This window comes from Tachypleus tridentatus, chromosome 10 (genome assembly GCF_004210375.1).
Source record: "Tachypleus tridentatus isolate NWPU-2018 chromosome 10, ASM421037v1, whole genome shotgun sequence".
Lineage (NCBI taxonomy): Eukaryota > Metazoa > Arthropoda > Merostomata > Xiphosura > Limulidae > Tachypleus > Tachypleus tridentatus.
Genome location: NC_134834.1, coordinates 46380451 through 46404602, shown reverse-complemented (window position 1 = coordinate 46404602; position 24152 = coordinate 46380451). Strand labels below are relative to the sequence as shown.

Genomic DNA, 24152 nt, shown 5'->3' with positions numbered 1-24152 from the left:
TGTCAGGGCCAATAAACAACTGAGTGAATCAGTATAGATTGTACAATTCATATATTGCATAGTTTCAACACGATTCAGGGCAAGAGAAATGGCATACAATTCAGCAGTGAACATAAAAACTGTAGAGGGGATTCTGTGTGCTACAACTGAGCTGAACAAACCATAGTAAAGCCTACAGAGTCATCTGATTTTGAATCATCTGTGTATATAGGAATGGATCGATCATTTGAAAGATGTTCAGCAAATAGAGTGATATTTCCAATCTAGAGTACTGGCCTTCCTCAGATGACTCAAAGATAGGTCACAGTTGGGGATAGTAATTAGCCATGATGGAAGAGACCAATCTGTTAATACTGCTATGCTATTAAAAGATAGATCTAATTTTTCTAATTGTGCCTGGATATGAAGGCTAAATAGAACAATGACAGATTTTCTACTATAAAAAATTGTGGCCCACTGTGGATAGGAACCAGTATTTTCAGTGCTAAGGTTCTGGCAGAGCCATAAACCATAGACTCATAGTCAAGTTTGGATCGGTTAAGGGGACAATAAATATTAAGCATGGAGTATTGAGCTGCTCCACATAGGTGAAAGAGAAGACATGTAGGATGCTCAATGCTCTTATACATTTGACACAAAGTTGCTTGATATGGGAAATAAAGTTTAGTTTACAGTCAAATATAAGACCAAGGAACTTTGCCTCTGGGATGACAGGAAGTACAACATCATCAATACAAAGTTCAGGATCTGGATGAATACCATATTGGCTGCAGAAATGTAAACAGTTTCAGGGAGAGAAAACTGAAAACCATTTGCTATGGTCCACTTAAGTATATGACTGATTGCAGTTTATAGCTGCCTCTCAATAAACCTCAGGTTTGATGACCGACATGAGATGTGAAAGTCATCAACAAAGAGACAATTTGCAACTGTAGGGGCTAGCTGTTCACTGATGGCATTAATCTTTATAATGAAAAGTGTGACAGTCAGAACACAGAACTGAGGGACTCCAAGTTCCTGTGGGAAAAAAACGGAAGTGTTGAGACACAGACCTGGAATCGGCAATTCATTAAAAAATGTTTAATAAAAAGTGACAAATTGCCATGCAATCCATATGAGTAAAAGTCTTGCAAGATGACATATCTCCATATTGTATCATAAGCTTTCTCTAAATAAAAAAAAATAGAAACAAGATGTTGCTTCAAAAAGGCTTCCCTTACTGATGTTTCAAGGCAAATCAAGTGGTTTATTATGGAGTGTTGTCTTCGGAACCTACATTGAGTGGGTGAGAGAAGGCTGTTTGATTCAAGGAACCAAACAAGACGAGCATTTAATCATCCTCTTTAAGTTCTTACTGAGGCAACTCGTCAAATCAAAGGGAAGGTGATTCAAAGAATCTTTAGATCCTTCCCAGGTTTAAGAATATGGAGTAGAGTAGCTAGGCACCAAGCATCAGGAAAGACATTATCCTGCCATATCCGACAGCCAGGAGAAAGGTGGCATAGCATCTCATAATGTATATCATCAGGTCCAACTGATGTATTGCCAGGCAAATGAAGTGCAAGTTTGAATTCCACCAGTGTAAGAGGGTGATTGTAGTTATAGGGATGAACACTCGAAAAGGAAAGAGGCAGATGTTCATCTTGTGTTTTAACAGGTAAGAAGGAAGGGGATGGGTTTCAAGAGCTAGATACATGAGAGAAACATTCACCAAAAGTATTGACAATGCTCTGAGCATCAGCAACTTCATGGCCATTGAATATTAAGATAGAGAGGGGGGGGGCAGAAGTATACCATCCACTCACCTTCCAGATCTTGTCCCATATGACTTTTAAACTGGTGGTTGAAGAAATGCTGGAGGTGTATTTAATCCAAGATTCCTTAACGCTTTGACGTCTAACTCGCCAACCCTGTGCACGGGCTTGCTGAAACACAATGCAATTTGAAAGCATGGGATATCTATGAAATTTATCCCAATCACGTTTCTAAGCTTTTCGTGTTCCAGAACAAGCAGAATTCCACCAAGGGTGGGAATGCTGTGGGAAAGATGTTGAGGTTTTGGGGATGCACTTAGCAGCTGCTTGGACAATACAGTTAGTTATTGCTGCTATACAATCATCTGTTGATGATTTACATAAGATGGCCAGAACAAGTTCCCGAGAGGGAAGTGAACGAGGGCCAGTTGGCCTGGTCTAACTTCCATTAAGGCACATGGGTCGGGTGGCACTGACCATGGTTATTATCTCTTAATATGATAAGAAAATGATCACTACCCTGTGGATTGATGTCAACCTCCCAAGAAAAGCAAGTGAAAAGCAAAGACAAGCATATAGAAAGATCTATGGCAGTAAATGACTGACTGGGTGCATGAAAATAAGTGTAAAAGCCAGTATTGAAGAGAGACAGGTTGTGATTTAGGAGCATATGCTCTATAGCATGACCCCTCACATCAATACTAGAACCACCCCAGAGGGGATTGTGCCAATTAAGATCCCCCAAAATTAAAAAAGGTGTTGGCAATTGCTCAATGAAAGCATCAAGGTCTGATGGATGATAATTTTTTTCAGGGGTAAGCTAAAGAGAGCAAACAGTGATGGTACGACCCAAGGAGATACAGATGGCTACGGCCTCCAAGGGAATATTCAATGACAAGGACTGAGTGGGCACATGTTGATCAACCAGCAGTGCTACTCCCCAATGACCTTGTCCTTCACATGACCTGTCATTTTAGTATAAGGAGTATTGTCAAAATGTGACTGTATTAGGTTTTAAAAATGTTTCCTTGAAAGAAAGACATTTGGGATGATAAAAGTCAATCAAATCCTTGATGTCATTCACATTTGAATTTGATTGAAAACCTCGACAGTTCCAATGGATTAGCATGGCCATTTTTTATTTATTTTGGAGGAGTATATGGCAAGGAGACCTTCTGCTTGCAACTGTGCTTTTTTTCTTTACTGGATGTGGGTCAGTTACTCTCTAGTGATCCTGCTCTGAATCGAATATGCAGGTCGGTGTTTGTAGATATACATTCCAGTGATTGAGAATATGAACAAATGGGTTAATTTTTGGGGTGTCAAGAGAGGATGACCCCATGGAAACACCTGGGCTTGAACAAGGTGAGGTTGAGCAATGACTGGAAGATGTGGTAGATATTGATTCCTTAACTTCATTGATTTTGGAGGGTACTAGATTAAGATGCACTGTTAAGGATTCTGTAGGAGGCACAGAAAAGTCTGTAGTAGTGGAATGGATTACAGCAGCATAAGTCCAAGAGGGAAGTGGGAATAGCCTCTGGATAAGTAATATCATGAACTGTCTTTAGATGTTGTACTTCTTTCTCTTCTACTTATTTAGGGCAATAAGTAAAATAGGAAGAATGTGGACCATTACAGTTAATACAATGCAGTTCTAGTTGGCATTCAAAAGCATCATGGTCTTTATCAGCACAACGGGCACATGTCAAGGAACCATGGCAAGATGTTTTCGAATGAGCAAAGTTTTCACAATGAAAACATCTAACAGGGTTAGGAATATAAGGCCATACCTTACAATTCAGATGTCCTGCCTTGACTGTGGTAGGAGGACATGAAACCTGCAAGGATCTCTGACTCAGGAATGGTCTTTAAATCCCTCTCAACTACAACTCCTCTGAAAAAATTAAAGAAGAATGAGGAGTAACCTAAATGGGTATATCCATAATGGCCTATGATTTCAACAGGAGTTTGAAATGTTGTTATGAAGATGTTTTCACTAAAATGTCTCCAGACCATAATTTTTTTACCAATTTAGGAAAGCCAGTAAGCCCTTCTAAACCCTCCTGAATAAAAAATTGAAACATCTGCCCTAAGGAATTTTCAGTTAAATAATGTATAATTAAAAATTGCAGGACAGATTCAAGTTGTGAATTTGACCATACAGAGTCATCGATGTGAGGTCGTTTGGCAGTAGTCAGATTTTTCTCTATGCTGTCATGCTTTTTTTTTTTTTTTATTTGAGGGGTATCCAAACTAAACAAAGAATATTTTGGTGCCCACTGACCCCACCAACCATGGAACCCTATGATGGGATGCACTACAGTGCAATATAAGGTCACTGCAGTGACGCCTTGGTTTTGTGAGCACGATACCCAAACACAAGTATCAGACATAATGTCCACTACACCCAGAAAAGGTAGACTGAAAGTACAGAACCTTTTCTGGGAGATCCTCTCACCACATACAAGAATCCACATCAAGGGGGCCACAATTGGTACACACAATTATAGGACTATGTTAACAAAGCTTTCTAGACTTATCTACTAATTTCTAAAATAAAAAAAATCTCAATCAAATAATCACAGCTGATAAGGTGCCATTATTCTTTTAAACTTTCTCTCAGATTTTGACCATGCTACTGTATCTATATACAAAACATTTTTTGATGCAAGAGTTTGAAATGTTGTCTTCAAAGCCAGCCAGAAAGCAGGAGAACTCTATAGGAAACAATTCAATATTTTAATAGTATTTTTACCTAAGCATGTTTATAACTGAAAGTATTATTCCCTTCATTTTTTCTACAGATGTTTAATGATTTTTTTTAAAAAGTCTTATTTTACTCATTCATCATTTATAAATAATATAAATATGGTAACAAAATGAGTGAGAAAGAAGAGGTCTTTGTCTGGCATTCAGTCAATGTTCTTTAGAACACATTTCATTTGACTGAATTTATAAATTATTAGTTGGTATGTACAGAGTTGCAACTTTACATTCAACTCTTCATAAAAAATGGAAAGAGTACAGCACCAGGCTTTTTGACCAATTGGCATTTTTTTTATCAATTACCTTGAATATTCTAATGAAGGAAAAGATATATGATCATTATCATAACTTATTACAAATAAACATTTTCTAAAAATACAAACAACAAGAGAAACTTTTAGTTGGCCACTAATTGCATTCAATTCTGATAAAAATGTTTGTTTTACTAAAAAATTAAACAACTTAAGTTAAATTTCAGAAGATAATAAAATAATTATAAGTATTTCAATAATGCAGGTGCCTTAAAGGAGAAAACAAAGTTAACAGTAAACAATAAATATTTAAAAATGGCATTGTCATCAGTTTCAAAATACAATAAAAAATGTTTTACTTAATAATTCACTATATAAAAATAAAATATCATAAGACTGGGAATTGTCTTACACACTGTATGTTTTGACTTCTTATTGTAGCAGCATCTTTTACAGATGTTGCAAATGTTACCCATAACTAAATGTTTTAGGAGCAAAAATTTGTCAAAGAAAACCAAGCTAGCCACAGGATTTGATTTATCTTTTTACATTGTACTACTAAAATAGTGAATAAAAAATCACTCTGACTTTGCCATTATTATGAACTAAATACTGATCTCCGAGAACCACTGCTTTCGGAGAATGATACAAAGCTACATTAAAAGTCTTAGCTGTTAATAAATATAACTATATGTTAAGAAGGTATAAACTGTTTTCACCATTTTTTATGGATGTTTTCTGTGCTATCAATGTGAAATAGCATTAACTAAAAGGCCATTTCCCTTTTTTCTAAAAGTAAAAATTTACTTTTCTAAAAAATACTGTTATCTTTTCCCTATAGTTTCTACTGTATAACCCATAGCAGTAGCACTTATATAATTGCACAGTACATATCTTCACACATATATTCATTAAAAATTTGAATATACAAGCACTGTTTCATACAAATACAAAAACATCTTTAAACTGATTACAGTGCACAACAAAGTTTTGGCTTCTTGAACACTGTTGGGTGTTCCTAATATATTTTTGGCTGCTGATCACAAAAATCACATCAAAATTTGCCCATCACCTACTGTTTCATCAAAATCTTCAGTTTCACCAGGACATTGCTACAATGGAAAAACGATATAAGGGCAACTGGAATCCGTCATTGCTTGCTGACTACTGTTGGACACTGGAACGTGATGCACCGAACATTGAATACAAACGGAAATCAGGAGCAAAACAATTTTTATTATGTTGAACTTAATAGCATATTAGAAACACAAATGCAACTAAATACATTATTGCTGGTAAACAGTTAACTGTCTATTTCTCAGAGTTCCTACGTGATGAAGCAAAACCAAAACTATATTTGTGCATACCCATCAGGTACCTGTCACAATCAGCAAAAACTTTTCAAAAAAATTGTTGTGCAGTGTTACCTATGTATGGAAAACTATTCTACAATGAATCAGTTTCATCTAGATTTCTTTTAAAAACTTAAGTTGTCTGTTTGTCTGTTTTTGAATTTCACCCAAAGCTACTCAGGGGCTATCTGTGCTAGTCATCTCTAATTTAGTAGTGAAAGACTAGACGGAAAAAAGTTAGTCATCACCACCCACCACCAACTCTTAGACTACTCTTTTACCAACAAATAGTGGGATTGACCATCATATTATAATGCCCCCATGGCTGAAAGGGTGAACATTTTTGGTGTGATGGGGGTCCAAACCTGCGTATTTTAAGTTACAGCCTTACTAACACACTCTGGTTACAGAAAAATTGGTAATTTTTATACTACATACCACTGTTCAAACTAGCAGCAAGAAAAAACTCAATGTCAAATTGTATCCAATTTATCAAGCAATGACAAGCAGAAATGATCTCCAAATTTTACAGACAAATATTATCATCTTTTAAAGTAACTCACAAAACTCAAAGATCACAAAAATGTCTGTTATGATATAATAATATGATTAATTTTTAAAGCACACACCATTAGCCATGTAATCAAATTTTTAAAAGAATTGTTAGGGTCTCCTCACTTATCAAGTCAGTTCAAGTATTACTAAGACAATTTCTCTTTATGGTCAACGAGTTTTAAAATAGTTATAAATATGTCTTATAACATTACTTTTTTTTCTAAATGAACTTAGAAATAAAAGTAGCAAACTCAAATACTTCTGCATGTCAGCCAAGACTTATGCAAGGAGAAATAATATTTTTCTAATAGCATGCTCTCAGTATTGTACCAAAACAGGATGAAATTTACAAATAGCTTTTCAATAGAACTATGTCATTTTACAAAAGAAAAAACAGAAACTAAAATGCAGTGTGCAACATGCTTATAAAATAATTTAAAAAAAAAAAAAGAGTGCTAACTTAAAATACAGAGTAAAAATAAGTAACTTCTGAAGGAGTATATGCATGTATTTCTGTTTGCTATTGTTTCAATTTTTTTTTAATATGAAATTTGTATTTGAAGCTAAGACTTTAAAATTCTAGATCCTTCAAACTATGTGCTTTTCACTCTGAAACCTAAGGTCAAGGACTCGGAAATCTTGCTTTCTAAGCTTTTCAAAATTTTTGGCTGATAGATAATCATTTTTGTACTGTTTCTAAGTGATTCAATATCTATAATTCAGGTTATTCATAAATGATATAACAATTTTTTATACCCTCTCTAAGTTACTCCACTTGAAAAAATAATAAAGCTCTTTTAAGAATTTTTCTGTTATTTTACTTGAAAACAACAAAATTCTATCAGAAGAATAAAATGCATTCTTTTAGTGAAAGCTTCTCACCTTTTTACCATAAACAGATTTTGGATGAGTTACTATCATACCTTATTATGTTCACTAGCTTCTTACACTTTAACCCTTTCAGCGTAGTTGGCGACCTCAGTCGACTTGAAGGCTCAGCGTGGCAGGCGACCTTCCTTTATTCCTGTTATGCTTATGTATTGAATTTAACATATATATTATTGGGTATAATCATGAATATTTCAGGGACTTTTGTTGAGTTATTGCCGAGATATCATACTTTTAGTACTGATACCATAATTAGTTGAAGTATCACACATATATATTCAGCGCTATGCCAAACATTAAAAGTTGTTATTCAGTGCCGATAGGGTTAAAAGCTACAGTGATAACACTGACACTATTTTTATGTCATTATAGATGGACCAGTAAGAGAAAACTGACAACAAAATTTAGCTTTTATAATACTTTTGACTCACCTTGAATATTTTGGAATCTGGACGGTTATATTTTCGAGCATTTTCAAACATCAAATTCATATCATCCACTACTTCCATTGTACTACGGTATCTACCAGACTATAAAAAATGAAAATATTACAGAAAATGTATTAAGACTTTTAATAACACTAATGTCTTTTCCTATACATTAATTACTTTCATGTCAACTAACACATTAAAAAGAGCTGTTTATATAGTATTTTTGAAAATAAAACCTTACATAAACAATATAACCACCAAATGAAAAGAACAAACATATCTTTTTCAATGCACAATTAAGAGTTAGAAGGTTGCAAAACTATTTACTGACAGCCAACAATTCAATCAGTAAAACAAACAAACTATTTAATAACAGCAAACTACACAATCAGGAGTTCAAAAACTATTTATTTACAGCCAAACTACACAATTCGAAAGCTGCAAAGCTATCTAATGATAATTAAACTAGACAATAAAGACATAGAGCTACTTAATGATAGCTAAACTACACAATCACGTTATAAAACTATTTACTGACAGTCAAACTAAACAATTACGAGATACAAAAGTACTTACTAACAGCTAAATTAAACAATTGAAAGATACAACAAAATAACTTACTAACAGCCACATTAAACAATTAAAAGGTCATAAAAGTATTTATTGACAATCAAACTAAAAATCAGAAGAACACAAAACCATTTACTGACAGCCAAAGTACCCAATATCAGGAGGTCACACAGTCATTTAATGCAAGCAGTGTTATATAAATCTCTACTATTACTGGTACAAATGTATATTACTATTTTACTTTTAGACCCCAATTAGGTGCATAATTTGCTATAGGTGCTACCCAGATAGAATAGCTTAAAATTATTTCTTAAAAAACTTATAAATAGCATACCAAAGTATACAATCTACAAGTACCCTCAATAGTCATAACTCATCTGTGTGAACAATCATTAGTTGTTGTTCAAAGAGTTGCTTTAAGCTACAAAGTGCAAACTTTTTTTGCAACAAACTAGTGTTAAATAAATTTGATGTTAATAAAAATCAAAAACCAAATTTTGATGCATAATGTAATAAATACAGTTTCTTCAATTTAATCTAGTTCACACAGATAATACATGTATTATCTTGATAACTATTATGTCTGTCGTATCCCAACTGGTCCAATGAGCCTTAGTACCGGGAAAGGCCTTGACAGTCATAGATGTAGTAAATATAATATGACTGACATATTACTAAATTTTTCTTTACTTTCAAATATAAGTTCTTATAATTCTTACACTTCTGCCATTGCCTCTATAAGAATGTTTAAAATGTCTGTAGTTTCTGTGACTAGAAATTTCTAATGATAATCACAGATGTTATATGCCCGATATATTATTTTTTTTTTATTTGCATCAAAACTTATATCAACAAGACATATCTTTAGTTGTTTCTATTCAGCAATCCACTTACAAGCAACTGTGGATTTTTATTGTAGCAGAATTATCAATGTCAGGACCTAAACTGACTGAAATTATTATGTTAAACATAAAACATTTTAATATTATCTTGTCACTATTTCATTTTCTTATTATTACATAATTAAGATAAATATAAATCATATTACTAGATTATTTTGAAATACTTTTTAATTTAAGAAAAACATATAGTAATACATTATTTATATTTATATTTACTTTAGTGAATACATTTTACAATTTAAATTATCCTTAAATGATAAGTGCTTAGCTAAATAAGATGCTGTTTATGGGTTAACACAAACTCCAGCACAACTTTGGTTCAAAAGCACATGCTAAATAATTCTACTTTGCCACTAATATATACTAAAATACCGGAATGTCTACTACACAGAAAAATCTTCATAGAACAACTAATATTACATAATATCAGATAACGAATAAAACAAAAAGTAACTTGGATACCATTATATATGAAATATGATAAGAGTAACGCAAAGAAGAGATGCATATCTCTATTTTATAAAATGTAGGGTCTAAAATTACACCTGCAGTTAGACGTTCAGGCCAAATAAGAAAACACAGACTTCTGACATTCATGTACTGTGTATGTTGTCATTATATGTGGTCATCATAGAAGGCATTATTTAAAGTTTAAAGGATCTTCCAGGAGTTTCTAACTATTTTACAAGCTTTTTCATGAAGTGTGGAAATACTGCATTAACACTTTACAGTAAATTAATAGCAAAAAAAAAGGAAATGAAGAAAAGTGTTCATGACTTAAGCAAGTTAATGTTTAACAGGTCAAAATGATCAAAGTGTTATCTAACAAAGCTCAGTCATAGACAATAAATTATTCAATTTTGGACCTTTTGATGAATAATCAACACTTATTTTGGGCAATGCTTAAACAGCTTCATGGGAGGCACCCTTAAGAAACCATATTCGAAGTTTCCAAAGTATTTCTACTACAGAAGAAAACAGCTGCAAATAAGATTAGACTTAAATAACAGTTATTTTAAGTAATTTACATGTATTCTGTGTGTGTGTGTGTGTGTGTGTGTGTATGAAATAAGTATCACCATTTTCAGTCCTAATTGTTAACTTGATATCATAATGGATAATGCCTGTGGTAATAGCATCCAAACATACTGGGGATATTCTAGCTATCAGACAATATACAAATGCTGACGATAAACTGTTCTAACATGCATTTTTATATGCAATTCTGAAATTGCATAAAAATCCTGTTATGTTCGTAATCATTACCAATTCTTTTAAGTACAATTATTAAATTTGTTCATATTGTACTCAATAAAGTTTTAGGTGTCTTGTTTCAAAAAATAAAATAGTTATCAAATAATTCAGATCGTTATTTTTAGATCATCAAAGTAAAAGCATTCCAGTTTTGGACCATTTAAATAATTTAAATTCTTCAAACACAGCCACCTACATTTCTATGTATGATTTCCCCATACCATGTACTAATAATGATCTGAAGAATTTAATAAGTGTTGGTTGGTTGATTTGGCATTTTATGGCACAAAGCAGCTAGGCTATTTGCACCAAACATCTGGTAAATAGTTAAAATTAAAATAAATTTAGTAAAATTCATAAAAGGAAATTAAGGTAAAACAAAACAGAGTTTAAAAAATTTATATGCAAAAACGGCTCGTTTGGGTTGAGAAAATATTTTACATAGAAGAGCGAACTTTTACTTCGCTCTTCTATGTAAAATATTTTCTCAACCCAAACGAGCCGTTTTTGCATATAAATTTCTCAACAAGTGGGTTTCTTGACATCACTGAGAGTTTAAAAAAACATAAATAGCATAAAACCAATGTTTACATCTCGTCTACAACGTTAAGAGAAAAACTACAGCAATACAAGTTGTAAAGGACTTTCTGTAGCATAACTGTAATTATCATAACTCGCCAGGAAGACTAACAGATTAGTACAAAAACCACTGTCAGTCACCTGAAGTTGGCCTTTCCAGTCCTGGTTCTGAGTTATTCGACGTTATAGACATTTTCAAAAATTAAAGTAATAAAATTTTTTAAAAGACTTCTAACAAAATTTTAATAATAACTCCCCAGGATGACTAACAAGTAGTTCAAACAGCAGTGTCAGTCACCTGAAGTTGGCCTTTCCAGTCCTGGTTCTGAGTTATTCGACATTATAGACATTTTCAAAAATTAAAGTAATAAAATTTTTTAAAAGACTTCTAACAAAATTTTAATAATAACTCACCAGGATGACTAACAAGTAGTTCAAACAGCAGTGTCAGTCACCTGAAGTTGGCCTTTCCAGTCCTGGTTCTGAGTTATTCGACATTATAGACATTTTCAAAAATTAAAGTAATAAAATTTTTTAAAAGACTTCTAACAAAATTTTAATAATAACTCACCAGGATGACTAACAAGTAGTTCAAACAGCAGTGTCAGTCACCTGAAGTTGGCCTTTCCAGTCCTGGTTCTGAGTTATTCGACATTATAGACATTTTCAAAAATTAAAGTAATAAAATTTTTTAAAAGACTTCTAACAAAATTTTAATAATAACTCACCAGGATGACTAACAAGTAGTTCAAACAGCAGTGTCAGTCACCTGAAGTTGACCTTTCCAGTCCTGGTTTTGAGTATTTTGATATTACAGCCATTTTCTAATTTCAAATCAAACTAGATGAACTTTGATTCTCAAAAGGGAATCACATTATGTAGGGTCTAATGTATAAATTACAGAACTTAAATGGCAATAAAAAGATTAATGGCCTTTAAAAAAGTAAAAACTTTACCAAGGTGGACAGTGTCAACATCACCAATAACACTGTCTAACATTACAAACAAACCTTGGGACAGAATGACGGCAAGAAAGTAAAATGTGGCTTATTGTGACCTGAGTTACACAGACTACATATTGGTGTATCAGTTCCAGATAAAAGAAAATAACGAGTTAAAAAACTGTGACCAGTACGAAGTCTAGTTAGAACACCTTCTTCTTTCTGATCCTTATGGAAGCAAGAAGGCCAAAGTCTAATATAGGGTTTTATTTGGAAAAGCATGTTGTTGCATTGCTCACTCCAAGTTTCTGCCAGCTGGCACAAAGCCGCACCCTAAATACAGGCCCATAGTCTGTGTATGGAACAGGCACAACAGTGATAGTGCCAGAGCAGATAGATTTAGCTGCGGTGTCAGCGAGCATGTTCCCGCAAATACTAACGTGACCCAGTACCCAGAAAAACTGGATATAAGTAGATGTTAAAGAGAAATGGGCCTGTTGGTTTTGAATATCGGCAAGAACAGGGTGTGAACTAATGTGAAGCAATTTCCAGGGCCAGCAGAGAACTAAGCAAGTCAATATAAATAGTGCAGTTTGAGTACTGCTTAGCTTCTATGTGATTCAGGGCAAGAGAAATGGTATACAGTTCAGCAGTGAACACAGAAGCTGTAGAGGGGATTCTGCACACACCCACTGAACCACAACAAACCATGGCAGAGCCCATACAGTCACCTGATTTCGAACCATCTGTATATATAGGAATGGAAGGATGGTTCAAAAGATGTTCAGCAAATAACAGACAGTATTTTCAATCAGGAGTGTCTGCTTTTCTCAGATGACTTAAAATTAGGTCACATTTGGGAACTGTAATAAGCCATAGCGGGATGGGCTGACCAGTGGATACAGCAGTTATCTAAGGGCAAACCCAATTTATCCAACTGCACCTGGATACAAAGGTCAAAAGGAGCAATGACTGATCATCTGTTCTGAAAAAGTATAGCCCACTGAGGAAGGAAAACACAACCCCAGGTAGGATGCCTTGCTAAGGAACAAAGTTTCAAAGCATATAGTAAAGAGAGTTGCAAAGAAGGTTCATGAGACTCTGGGGAAGAGAGGACATGGAGGATGTACAGTGCTCTTGTACATTTGACCCATAGCTGCTTGATGTGTGGTATAAAGATAAGCTTACGGTCAAAGATAAGCCCCAAGAACTTTGTTTCAGGGACAACAGACAGCACAATTACACTGATATGGAGTTCAGGATCATGGTGAATATCCTGTTGGTGGCAAAAATGCATGCAAAAAGTTTTAGAGAGAGAAACATTACAGCCGTTTGCTGTGGTCCACTTCAGTAAATGATTGAGGGCAGTTTAAAGCTGCCGCTCAATGAACCTCATGTTCGACAACTGACATGAGATGTGAAAGTCATCGACATAGAGTCTGTTTGCAACAGTGAGAGGGAGTTGTTCAGTGATGGCATTAATCTTTGTACTGAAAAGTGTGACACTCAAAACACAGCCCTGAGGGACTCCAAGTTCCTGTAGAAAAGAACGGGAAAGTGTCGAACCCATACAAATTTGGAATCTCCTGTTCATTAAAAAGATTTTTAATAAATATGGGCAAATGACCACTTAATCTATATAGATGGAGGTCTTGAAAAATTCCATATCTCCATGTTGTATCAATGTCAAAGAATATTGATACAAGATGTTGTTCTTTGAGAAACGCTTCTCTGGCTGACGTTTTAAGTCAAATCAGGTGGTCCATGGTGGAGTGCTGTCTGCGGAATCCACACTGGGTGGGTGAGAGGAGGTTGTTTTATTCGAAAAACCAAACAAGGTGAGCATTTACCATCTTCTCTAAAGTCCTACAGAGACAGCTCTTGAAAGCAATTGGATGGTAGTTTGAAGGAATCTTGGGATCCTTACCAGGCTCAGAGACAGGTAGGACAATAGCCTGGTGTCAGGCATCAGGAAAAACATTCTCCTGCCAGATCCAGTTAAAAACAATCAGAAGAATAGCAAGAGAAGCAGGAGACAGATGGTGCAGCATTTCATAGTGTACATCACCAGGTCAAACTAATATACTGGCAGACTGATAAAGGGCCAGTATGAGCTCCACTAGTGTGAAGGGAAGATTATAGTCATAGAGACAATCAGTTCGAAAGGAAAGATATGATCACTCTATCCGAGTCTTGATGGCTAAGACAGTGGAGGAAGAAGCAAAAGTGTTAGATACCTGGCAAAAGCTTTCATCTAGAGTACTGGCAATACTCGGCTATCAGCTTCTTCCTGGCTATCAGAGAGCAAGATCAAAAGGGGGACAGAATTATATTGCCCACTGACCTTTCAAATCTTGTCCCATATGACTTTGGAACTGATGGTAGAGGATATGCTAGTTGTGAACTTAACCCAAGATTCCTTCTGGCTTTGACGTCTTACCCATTGAGCATCAAAGAACCATGACATGACGTCTTTGAGTGATCAAAATGCTGACACTGGAAACTTCTGAGAGGATTTGAAATGTATGGCTGTACCCTGCAAAGTAAGATAACCTGCCTTGATAGTGGCAGGTGGATGTGGTGATGTAAATGTCAAAATGAGAATGTTGGTCAGCATCATAATTCCATCTTCATGAGTGGAGATATGCCTCATTGCAGAAACTCCTTGATTGAAGAAACTAGCAATAACCTCTGACTCAGGGATATTCTTTAAATCCTTCTCAACAATAACTCCTTGTGATGAATTCAAAGTAGCATGAGGTGTAACCTCAATAAGTATATTCCCAATTGCCTTTGAATGCAAGAGGAGTTCACTGTGTTGAGATGTAGATGTTTCCACCAATATGTCACCAAATCAAAGCTTCTTTACTAACTTTGGAGAGCCAGCAAGTCCCTCTAGTCCTTTCTGAATGAAAAAGAGAGACATTTGCCCAAAAGGTTTGTCTGAAAGAGAATGTAGGATAAAAAAATGAGGTACAACAATGAGGTTACAGATGTTGAAGATTGCTGCTCAGAATCTTCAAGACATGGTCGTTTACCTATGGGCTGTTTTTTTCACTATTTTATTTAAGGTTTTATTTGGAAGATCCACAATAAAAAAAGGAAATTTCGGTGCCCACTGACTCCACCCACCATGGAGCCCTATGAGGGGATGCACTACAATATCAAACAAGGACACTGCAGCAACACCAGGGTTTTGTGAGCAGTATACCCAGACACCAGCATCAGATTTAGTGTCCACAACACCTGTTGAAAACATCCAACACGAGTTCTTGGTTGAACATAGCCCAAGTGGATCAGCCGACTGACCCAAGAGGGGCCATCCTAAGGCCACCTTTTACAGGAATTCAAGGCCAAAGTGGTGTGTTAGGGTTGGGCTCATCAACCACAAGGATCCTCTCCTCCCCTTCACAGGTCACCACACATGACAAACACAGGGGGGGGGGATGTTTAGATTCCAGAGGAGGTAGACTGAAAAAAAAAAAAACATTCCCTGGGAGGTCCCCTTACCACATACAGAAATCCACACCAAGGGGTTTAATTAGGGTAACATGGTTAATCTGTATCTGTTCTTCTATGGTTTGGTTTGTTTTGAATTTCATGCAAAGCTACATGAGGACTCTCTGGGCTAGCAGTCCATAATTTAGCAATGTAAGACTAGAGGGTAGGCAGTTAGTCATTACCACCCATTGCCAACTCCTAGGCTACTCTTTTACCAACAAGTAATGGGATTGGTCATCACATTATTATGTCCTTACAGCTGTTAGGGCAAGCATGTTTGGTGTGACGGGAATTCGAACCTGTGATCCCCTGATTACGAGTCAAGGGCCTAAACCACATGACCATTCTTTTATGAAAACCCAGTTCTTAAGCAGATATTAAATCCTAATTTATACATCCACAGATTCATAACATAGATGATTTAATTTCCAAAAATAATTTAAATTTTATGTGTCACTTAAGACATCAGAAAGAACTTGCAATAGAAAGAAGCAATAGTAATGATGTTCACACTAATTATTTCGAAATTAATTTTGTACAAGTCAGACTACAGTGGACTATTTTTGATAAAAGAAGGGAATTGAATTTTTCCATCCTTGGTCTGCCCACCCCCAATAGTATTATTCCACATATAATGTTAAAATGTATTATTATTATACCTCAATTAAAACAACTTTTAATAGTCTGTAAGAACATAATTTATGGATAAAGTTTCATTATTAATAAATACATTGAAAGATAATGGATATAAAGACTGCAAATTAAATAAATTCTTTACATGTTTTTATAATAAATATTAAAACGTCTAAAGAGTCAAGGTTATTTTAAGTTATGGAAAATACCTGATGGAGACAAAATTAAGTTGAATGCACAGCAAGTGCCTATTTTAGAAACACAAGTGAAGAGGATAAAATTTCAAAAGTTTTCACCTTTTTTTTCCAGGTCAGTACATGTATGGTGTTATGGTGGATTTGGAGTGTATGTTATGATTTGTTTATTTCTGTTTCTGATTGGTTATAAACTGTGCAGATTCAACCAATGTTTTAAATCTCTGTTTAGTGAAGGTTTTATTGTGTGAATGTAAAATTGTTCTTTAATTTTTGTGCCTTCCAAAAGTTGCCTGTGTCAATGATTCTAGTTTTAATGCTAACGCACAAACACACACGCTCAAACTCAATATATATAGATAACAAAAGAGAAACATGGCTATGGATTATTCTAGTGATAACAATAAAATATCAAATATTTACAATAACACAATATCTTTCGTTCATAAACATTTAAATGATAACATTCTGACCTTAATTCTTCTTTTGATCTTGAAAAGTGACATAGGTAATTTAATTTCTCTGTAATAATCTGGATAGATTCTGAAAAATAAGAACAAACATGATTTACAAAAGATTGTAGAGGTACATTTATCATAAAGAAATGGAAAATATTTCTTCCATTAAACTTAAAATAAACATTTTTACACATACTATAATTATTTTTCTCTTTTTCAAAATTTAGTTACTTTGAAAAATATAATCATACGTTAAATTACATCTGTAAACTTCTACTTTGATACGTTCATATACATTTGCAATAGTACTGGTGGTAAAAGGTTGCAAGTATCAGCACTTCAGCAGTTACAAATTCATTGTTCTTGTCAGAATTTTTTTCTTCCCATCAAACTAATTTTCTGCAAGTTCACATAGTATGATGACTATGGCAATAAATCAGTTGACATCTAGGCTTTCTATTGGTTATAAATTTTATGGGAGTTAGTATCAGAAAAATCTATTAGCAAGTTGTAAATTAGGACATGTCAGAGATAGGCATGTAAAGTGGTTTCTGAATTTTCTTTGATTGCTCTGTAGCCCCAGCCCCATGAGATTAAAGAATATAAAACAAAACTTCAGAATAATGATGATGAAATTATAAAGAATATTTTTATGTTACATTTTAATGGTTATCTAAGGGGTGGACAAATATATACAGAAGAAGAGATGGCTCAAGAACAAATATTCAAATTCTAAAATTAGAGTAATTTGAGGTTGTGTTCAAATATTTCCTTAGAAAATTAAAAACTTATATAATATTAAAATTTGATTTATTACCTATGGTTATATACAATGATAAGTAAGTAGTTCATATAAATTTGAATATATTGCACTAAAACATCATGATGTACACAGTTTGACCTATCTGCACGCTAAGGGTTAATCACGCATGCTCCCACCTAATGTGTCATCACTCAAGTTGGCACATATTCACATTCTCTTCCAGATATGAGAGTCACCAGTTTACCATATTCGATATGAGCTGTTGTTAATTTTCATGGTGAGATTCACTTATGAACTGAAGTATGAACTCAAAACTACTGCCTCAAGCATTTATAATTTTGTGAAAAGCAAAACTGAAATACAAGAGGTGTTTTGTCAAAATTCTAAAGGTGGGACATGTGATGATAGATATTCTAAATATATGTCATATTATAATGCAGTACTGATACCACCAGTACTGACTGCAAACCCTGATTTGCACATAGAACCACAAGTCCCCTACCTCTGTCTGACTAAAACTCATGTATCACCAAGTTAAATGAAATAACACACAAAGGAATCACAGTAACTTTAACAGTCAAAATGTGTATTTCCTACAATTAATTATTTTAGTTTCAGTGTACAATTAGTTAAACTTTCAATATGTGCTAAATTAATAATAGTTTCTACTCTGAATATTTTATTCATAGTGTGAATCATTTTCACTCAATGTGAAGAAATTTTCATACTCTGAAAAATAAAAATGTTTTTTCTGTGTAGACTTTCCAACAAACATATACGTGATGATAGAATGGCTCTGTATGGTTATATTACAGCTGTAGTTTATTTTTCAACATTTATTATGCACACTCCTATAAACCAACAGATCTTGCTTTCACTTACCCTTAGAGTTCTGATAGTGACGACTGCACTACATACTTTACTTTTTCAAAACAATATTTATATGCAAATCTGATTGTTTTTAATAATACTTGAAAGTACAGACACAAGAATGTTATGCTTAAAGATGATGAAGCACAGTGTAAAGCAAAATATAAGCTAGTGATGTTTGGAACATTTATATTTATCAACATAATCAACTTAATTTGAACATACACAGATTTGAAGATCTTAAGATTACAGAACATATTACTTTTCTGATGTTACACCAACCTTCTTGGTGGTAGCTTCATAAATGGCTCTGACAGTATAATACCCTGTGGACTCTGGTAAGTTTTTACAGTTTCATAAAGTTGCCACTGAGGGTTGTTGTCTGCATCTTCTGGACCAGAGTCATTTCCTTCATCAACACCTTCAACTCCATCTTCCCCATCTCCTCCACCAACTGAACTTGCACGGTCATCCATATCAGATTCATACTGTAAAGCTGCAGTGATTGCTGACCATTTCTGTCCAGCTGGCATTCTCCTGGCCCTTTGAAGACATCAATATGTAATTTTTAATTAATTTGTCCAATATTATCTGTTTGATTATCACATTCAGAAAATACACAGATTACCAGTATGTAAACAAATACCCATTTCAGAAATAATAGCATCTTCTCAAATAAAAAAAATAATAAAGAAAAGATATAAGATTATCATTAGTATTTTGTGGATCTGCTCTTTGCAATATTTACAGCAGAAACAGTTGCACTGAACCCGAATCCCATTCTCAGTCTAGTACTTTGATATGTTCCTCAGCAACTGATTCTTTGAAACACTTTCACAAGTAAGTGAGAAAAGTTGGATCACAATGTTCAACAGAGTTCAAATGAAAGTGGTTATGCCACAACCTTTGATTTTTTTGTGATTTGGGATGAATAAGCAGGAGCTCATTTTACATGAAAACATCTTCTTGTTTGGCAAGATAGTTACTGATGTATATAAGTTGAAGATTTGCTCAAACCCCCCTGATATGTGGGACAACAACAACTGTCTCTCTTTATATACTATTAGCTTCCCTAATGGCACCAAAGAAATGCCACCAAATTTATCACATGGTTTTAGTTTTCAAACAGGAGCATTCACTGTTTCAAAATTGTACAAATATGGACTTTTTCTAAAAAAAATTACAGTGTCCTAAAATCAGGTGTAATAGCATACGTGATGCCCAATGTTGATGACATGGAAGCTACTTTACCATTGTGGCACAATCTACAATAATAACCTCCAACAATACTGGGGCTCACTTGAGCCTGTGATGCAATAGTAACAGCTATTTGATTGGTGCTACTCTTCATACTTTTCCTCAGTCTAAAGTCCATTTTTGCTGAACTACATCGTCTCCCTATTCACTGTTAACAGCAGCACTACAAGTGACTCACAATTTCTGCCATCATTCAACTATGAGATCTGCTGAATATACAGTAAATTCCCAAGATCTTTTATTCTGTGGTATGGATTTTTATATTCTGTGATCTTCATCAAACTACATCTCTCACAGCCAACTTTCTTAAATATTTTTGGTCAAAATTTCAGCCAACATATTTCTTTTAGCCATACTTGTCTATTCATAGCTTTTTTCCCAATAGTAAATATAGCTTTTCTTTTTTTATCATATCTCAGTCATTGTATTTAGAGTTGTTGTTTGCTTGTTTTTAATTTTGTGCAAAGCTACAAAAGGGCTATCTCCACTAGCTATCCTTAATTTAGTAGTGTAAGACTAGAGAGAAAGAAGCTAATCATTACCACTCACCACCAACTCCTGGGCTATTCTTTTACCAATGAAGAGGGATTGACTGTCATAATATAATCCCTCCACGGCTTAAAGGTAAGCTTGTTTGATGTAATGGGGATTCAAACCTGCAACTCTCAGATTGCAAGTTGAGTACTCCTAACTACATGGCCATGCCAGGCCTTTAGTGTTGTTGTTTTAGCTCAAAGTTATACAACTGGGTCATCACCTTGTCCACCACAAGGAATCTAACTTCAGATTTTAGCAATGCAAGTCCATTAACTTATCACCGACCAACAGTGGAAGTATTTAGAAAATCAATTTGCTATAACAGTTCTCTTTGGGTTTGTATATTACAATTCAAGTTGAAATTCACAAATATTTCTGTAGGAATGAACACTAGTTTTCAAACCTCTAGGCCTACAAAACTGTTAACAAAACAGAAAAGTATCTTGTAACTTCTAGCATTCTGTTAGATCTAATTTCAAGAGAACAGAAAATTTTGCAGACCATTCCAAAAAGTCCAACACTTGCTTAAGTTGGGCAATTAACTCAACATTCGGGTTTTACTCAATGCTTGTGTGACAAGTACAAGATGGCCATTAATAACATAATTTAAATGATTGGAGAATGACAATAAATACAGCTAATGGCCAAACAGAAATCCTTGAATGCTTTATAGATGAGTTTGACCAGCCACTATAAACTATCAACTTGGGCTGTTGAAGGTGGAAATCTTGTTTGTGACAGTGTAAATGATATTATTTATTTGACTTTGTTTCAAATATATTTACCACTGCCTGCAAGTAAGCATGATTAATACACGTAGCAGTTAAGTTTACTTTAGCCAAAAATTTTACAATACTAGTTTTACTTTTGCTCTATTAGCTTAACATTAGTTTTTGGTGAAGTGATTAATAAGGATGGGCAAGCAATACTTGTATTTATATACTGATATTATGTGCATATGATGTCATGGATATAATCAATTTGTATTTCATGAATGTCTGTTTATTTATTGTTAAACTATGTACATACATTTCTTATACTGAATATCTAAAAATCAATAATTATTTTATTAATGAATAAGAAACATTAGTATTTCATTTTGTTTTGTCTTCACCTGAACTGGCATGTAACATGGTAAAAACTCATTTATAAATAACAAATTTGAAAGGTTGTTCCTTTTTTTTTTCAAGTGATAAGCTTGTAAAATAGTTTATGGCTTTTGTTGAGAGAGAGAGGGAAACTTTATGTCATTCTAAAGTACCTGAGGTTTTACATAACTCTAACAGTAGATTGCTACATTCATGATATGTGGGGAAGACTAACCTAATACGTTCACTTGACTTTGCAGGGGTGACTTTCCTTTGTTCAATTTCGAGCTTTTTGTTGACTATAATTTTTCGCAAGTTAGCTGCATCCTGGAAAATAAAAAAAAATCTTTGTCAAAACATATAGTTATGAAATAAAATCCTTGATACTGAACATAATATGAAATAAATATGGACTTTAATACAGAAGCTTTAATTAACAAAACTTCTCTATCACAGAATATGTGGGAACAAAAATGAATGTTTCTATTTAACTATACTGATAATATGTGTCCAGTAGACACATACTACTTCTCAAAAATTGCTCTTCTATTGGTCCAAATGCTCAATGCTCACCATACCCTTCCACATCCTGTTTCTGCATATCTACATTTAAATTATTATGTAGCAGTTCTTCATAAATAGGAGTGCAATACAACCCCTATGGTAACAAACATCTTATCTATATTTGGATTCTTTACTCACTTCTCAGCTGATCAGAATACATACACCAAGTATCACCAGAAGTGGAGAGGCTGTGTAGGAAATATGACGGGAGATAAGTATCTATTCAGTTTTCAAAAATGTAAACTTATAATATTTAACTCTTTCTCACTAAATGCTACAGTACCACAATGAACTAATGGAGGGCTGATAACAAAAAAAGATCACTCTTTAGGAAGTGCACAAAAAGAGACCATGAAGTGTGATATTAAAAAATATCACATCTCAACAGGAGACCAAACCAAATATGATCCAAGTACACTCTTCATGTCTGTGTCATGGACATATAAGATGGAAAAACATGAAGAAATCCTATAATATATATTACTGATTGTGATGGGTCATGAGTCAAAGGCCATGTCATCATATTTGTTGACTTGCATTCAAAATTTTATTGAACTTCTGTTTTATGAATTTATGTTAAATGTTTGGTATCAACTTGTACATTATAATTCAAATTTTAGTATTGTATATATTAGTTAATTTCTTCATTTTAAAGTAAATATTAAAAGGGCACACCTAAATATTGATGTTTGTGTGTCACATATGTTGAATGGAGAATTAGTTCAAATTTTATGTTTGTTATATCATAATACAAAGTCTATAGTTTCACACAAATTAGGAACTCAAATTACCAATATCAACAAGATGGAATATAAAATAAAAACCTCATATCTTTTCTATATGTTGAGATATGACTTACAAGGGCTGTTCAAAAAATACTTGGACTGTTTGAATTGCGTGGCTCCAGTTGGTTCCAGGGGAATCCGCTTGGTGTCGCTAGGTTCGCACAGAACAGCTGATTACGACGCCATTTCCTGATTGCAGATATCTTCATTTGTGTATTAGCTACGCGGTTTTAAGTGAAGTGCAATTTTTTCATTTGGTGGACTTCGGAGTCCGAAAGAAGAAACTGCAATGTTATTCAAGAATAAATTCAAATCTTATAATTGCGCCTGGATACGGAGACTAAAAGGAACAATGGCAGATTTCTGTTATTAAAAAAGTGGTTTTTTGTAGTTGGAAAACACAACTCCAGGTACGATGTTGTGGTAAAGATTGAAGTTTGGAAGCACACATTAGAAACAGTTGCAAATATATAGAGGGGGTTCATGAGGTTCCACATACAGACTTTGCACAGGAGAAGTACGAAAAGCTCCAATGCAAAGCTGAAGCCTCTGGTGATGGACAGGATCCAACGTTTTCAGTTCGGAGATTCTGGAAGAACCATAGACCACAGACCCATAGTGAAGTTTGGATCGGATGAGGGTAAGATAAATTTTGAGAATGGAGCATCGATCTGCTCCCCAAGAAATAGAAGAGAGGATATGGAGAATGTTCAATGCTTTTAGACATTTGATACGAAGTTGCTTGATGTGCGATATAAAAGTTAATTTACAATCAAATATAAGACCTAAGAACTTTGCCACAGGAACGATAGGAAGTACATCAACAAGATGAAATTCTGGATCTGGGTGGATTCCCTGTTTATGGCAGAAATGTATACAAACGGTTTTAGAGAGTGAAAGTTTCAAACCATTTGCCGTGGTTCACTTCAGTATCTGATTGATTGCAGTTTGTAGCTGCCATTTAATTAACCTCATGTTTGATGATTGACATGAAATGTGAAAGTCATCAACAAAAAGACCGTTTTGCAACTGTAGGGGTAGCTGTTCAGTGATGGCATTAATCTTTATAAAGAAAAGTGTGACACTCAGAATACAGCCCTGAGGAACTCCAAGTTCCTGAGGGAAAAAATGAGAAAGTGTTGAGCCCACATGGACTTGGAATCGGCACTTCATTAAGAATTGCTGGATGAAAAGGGGTAAGTTTCCATGCAATCCATACGTGTGAAGGTCTTGTAAGATGCCATATCTCCATGTTG

At 34.3% G+C, this 24152-nt stretch overlaps 1 protein-coding gene across 12 annotated transcripts in view; it reads right to left on the bottom strand.

Annotated features, from left to right (window-relative positions):
* The window catches only part of polybromo (protein), a 182375-nt gene that overhangs the window by 110912 nt on the left and 47311 nt on the right, over positions 1-24152 (bottom strand). For all 12 annotated transcript variants that reach the window (XM_076461156.1, XM_076461165.1, XM_076461157.1 and 9 more), the window contains 4 exons: positions 21783-21874; positions 18948-19208; positions 17048-17117; positions 8001-8099 (listed from right to left, as the gene is read on the bottom strand). In XM_076461156.1, the coding sequence (XP_076317271.1) occupies positions 8001-8099; positions 17048-17117; positions 18948-19208; positions 21783-21874 (522 nt within the window). The remainder of the gene's footprint in view (positions 1-8000; positions 8100-17047; positions 17118-18947; positions 19209-21782; positions 21875-24152) is intronic.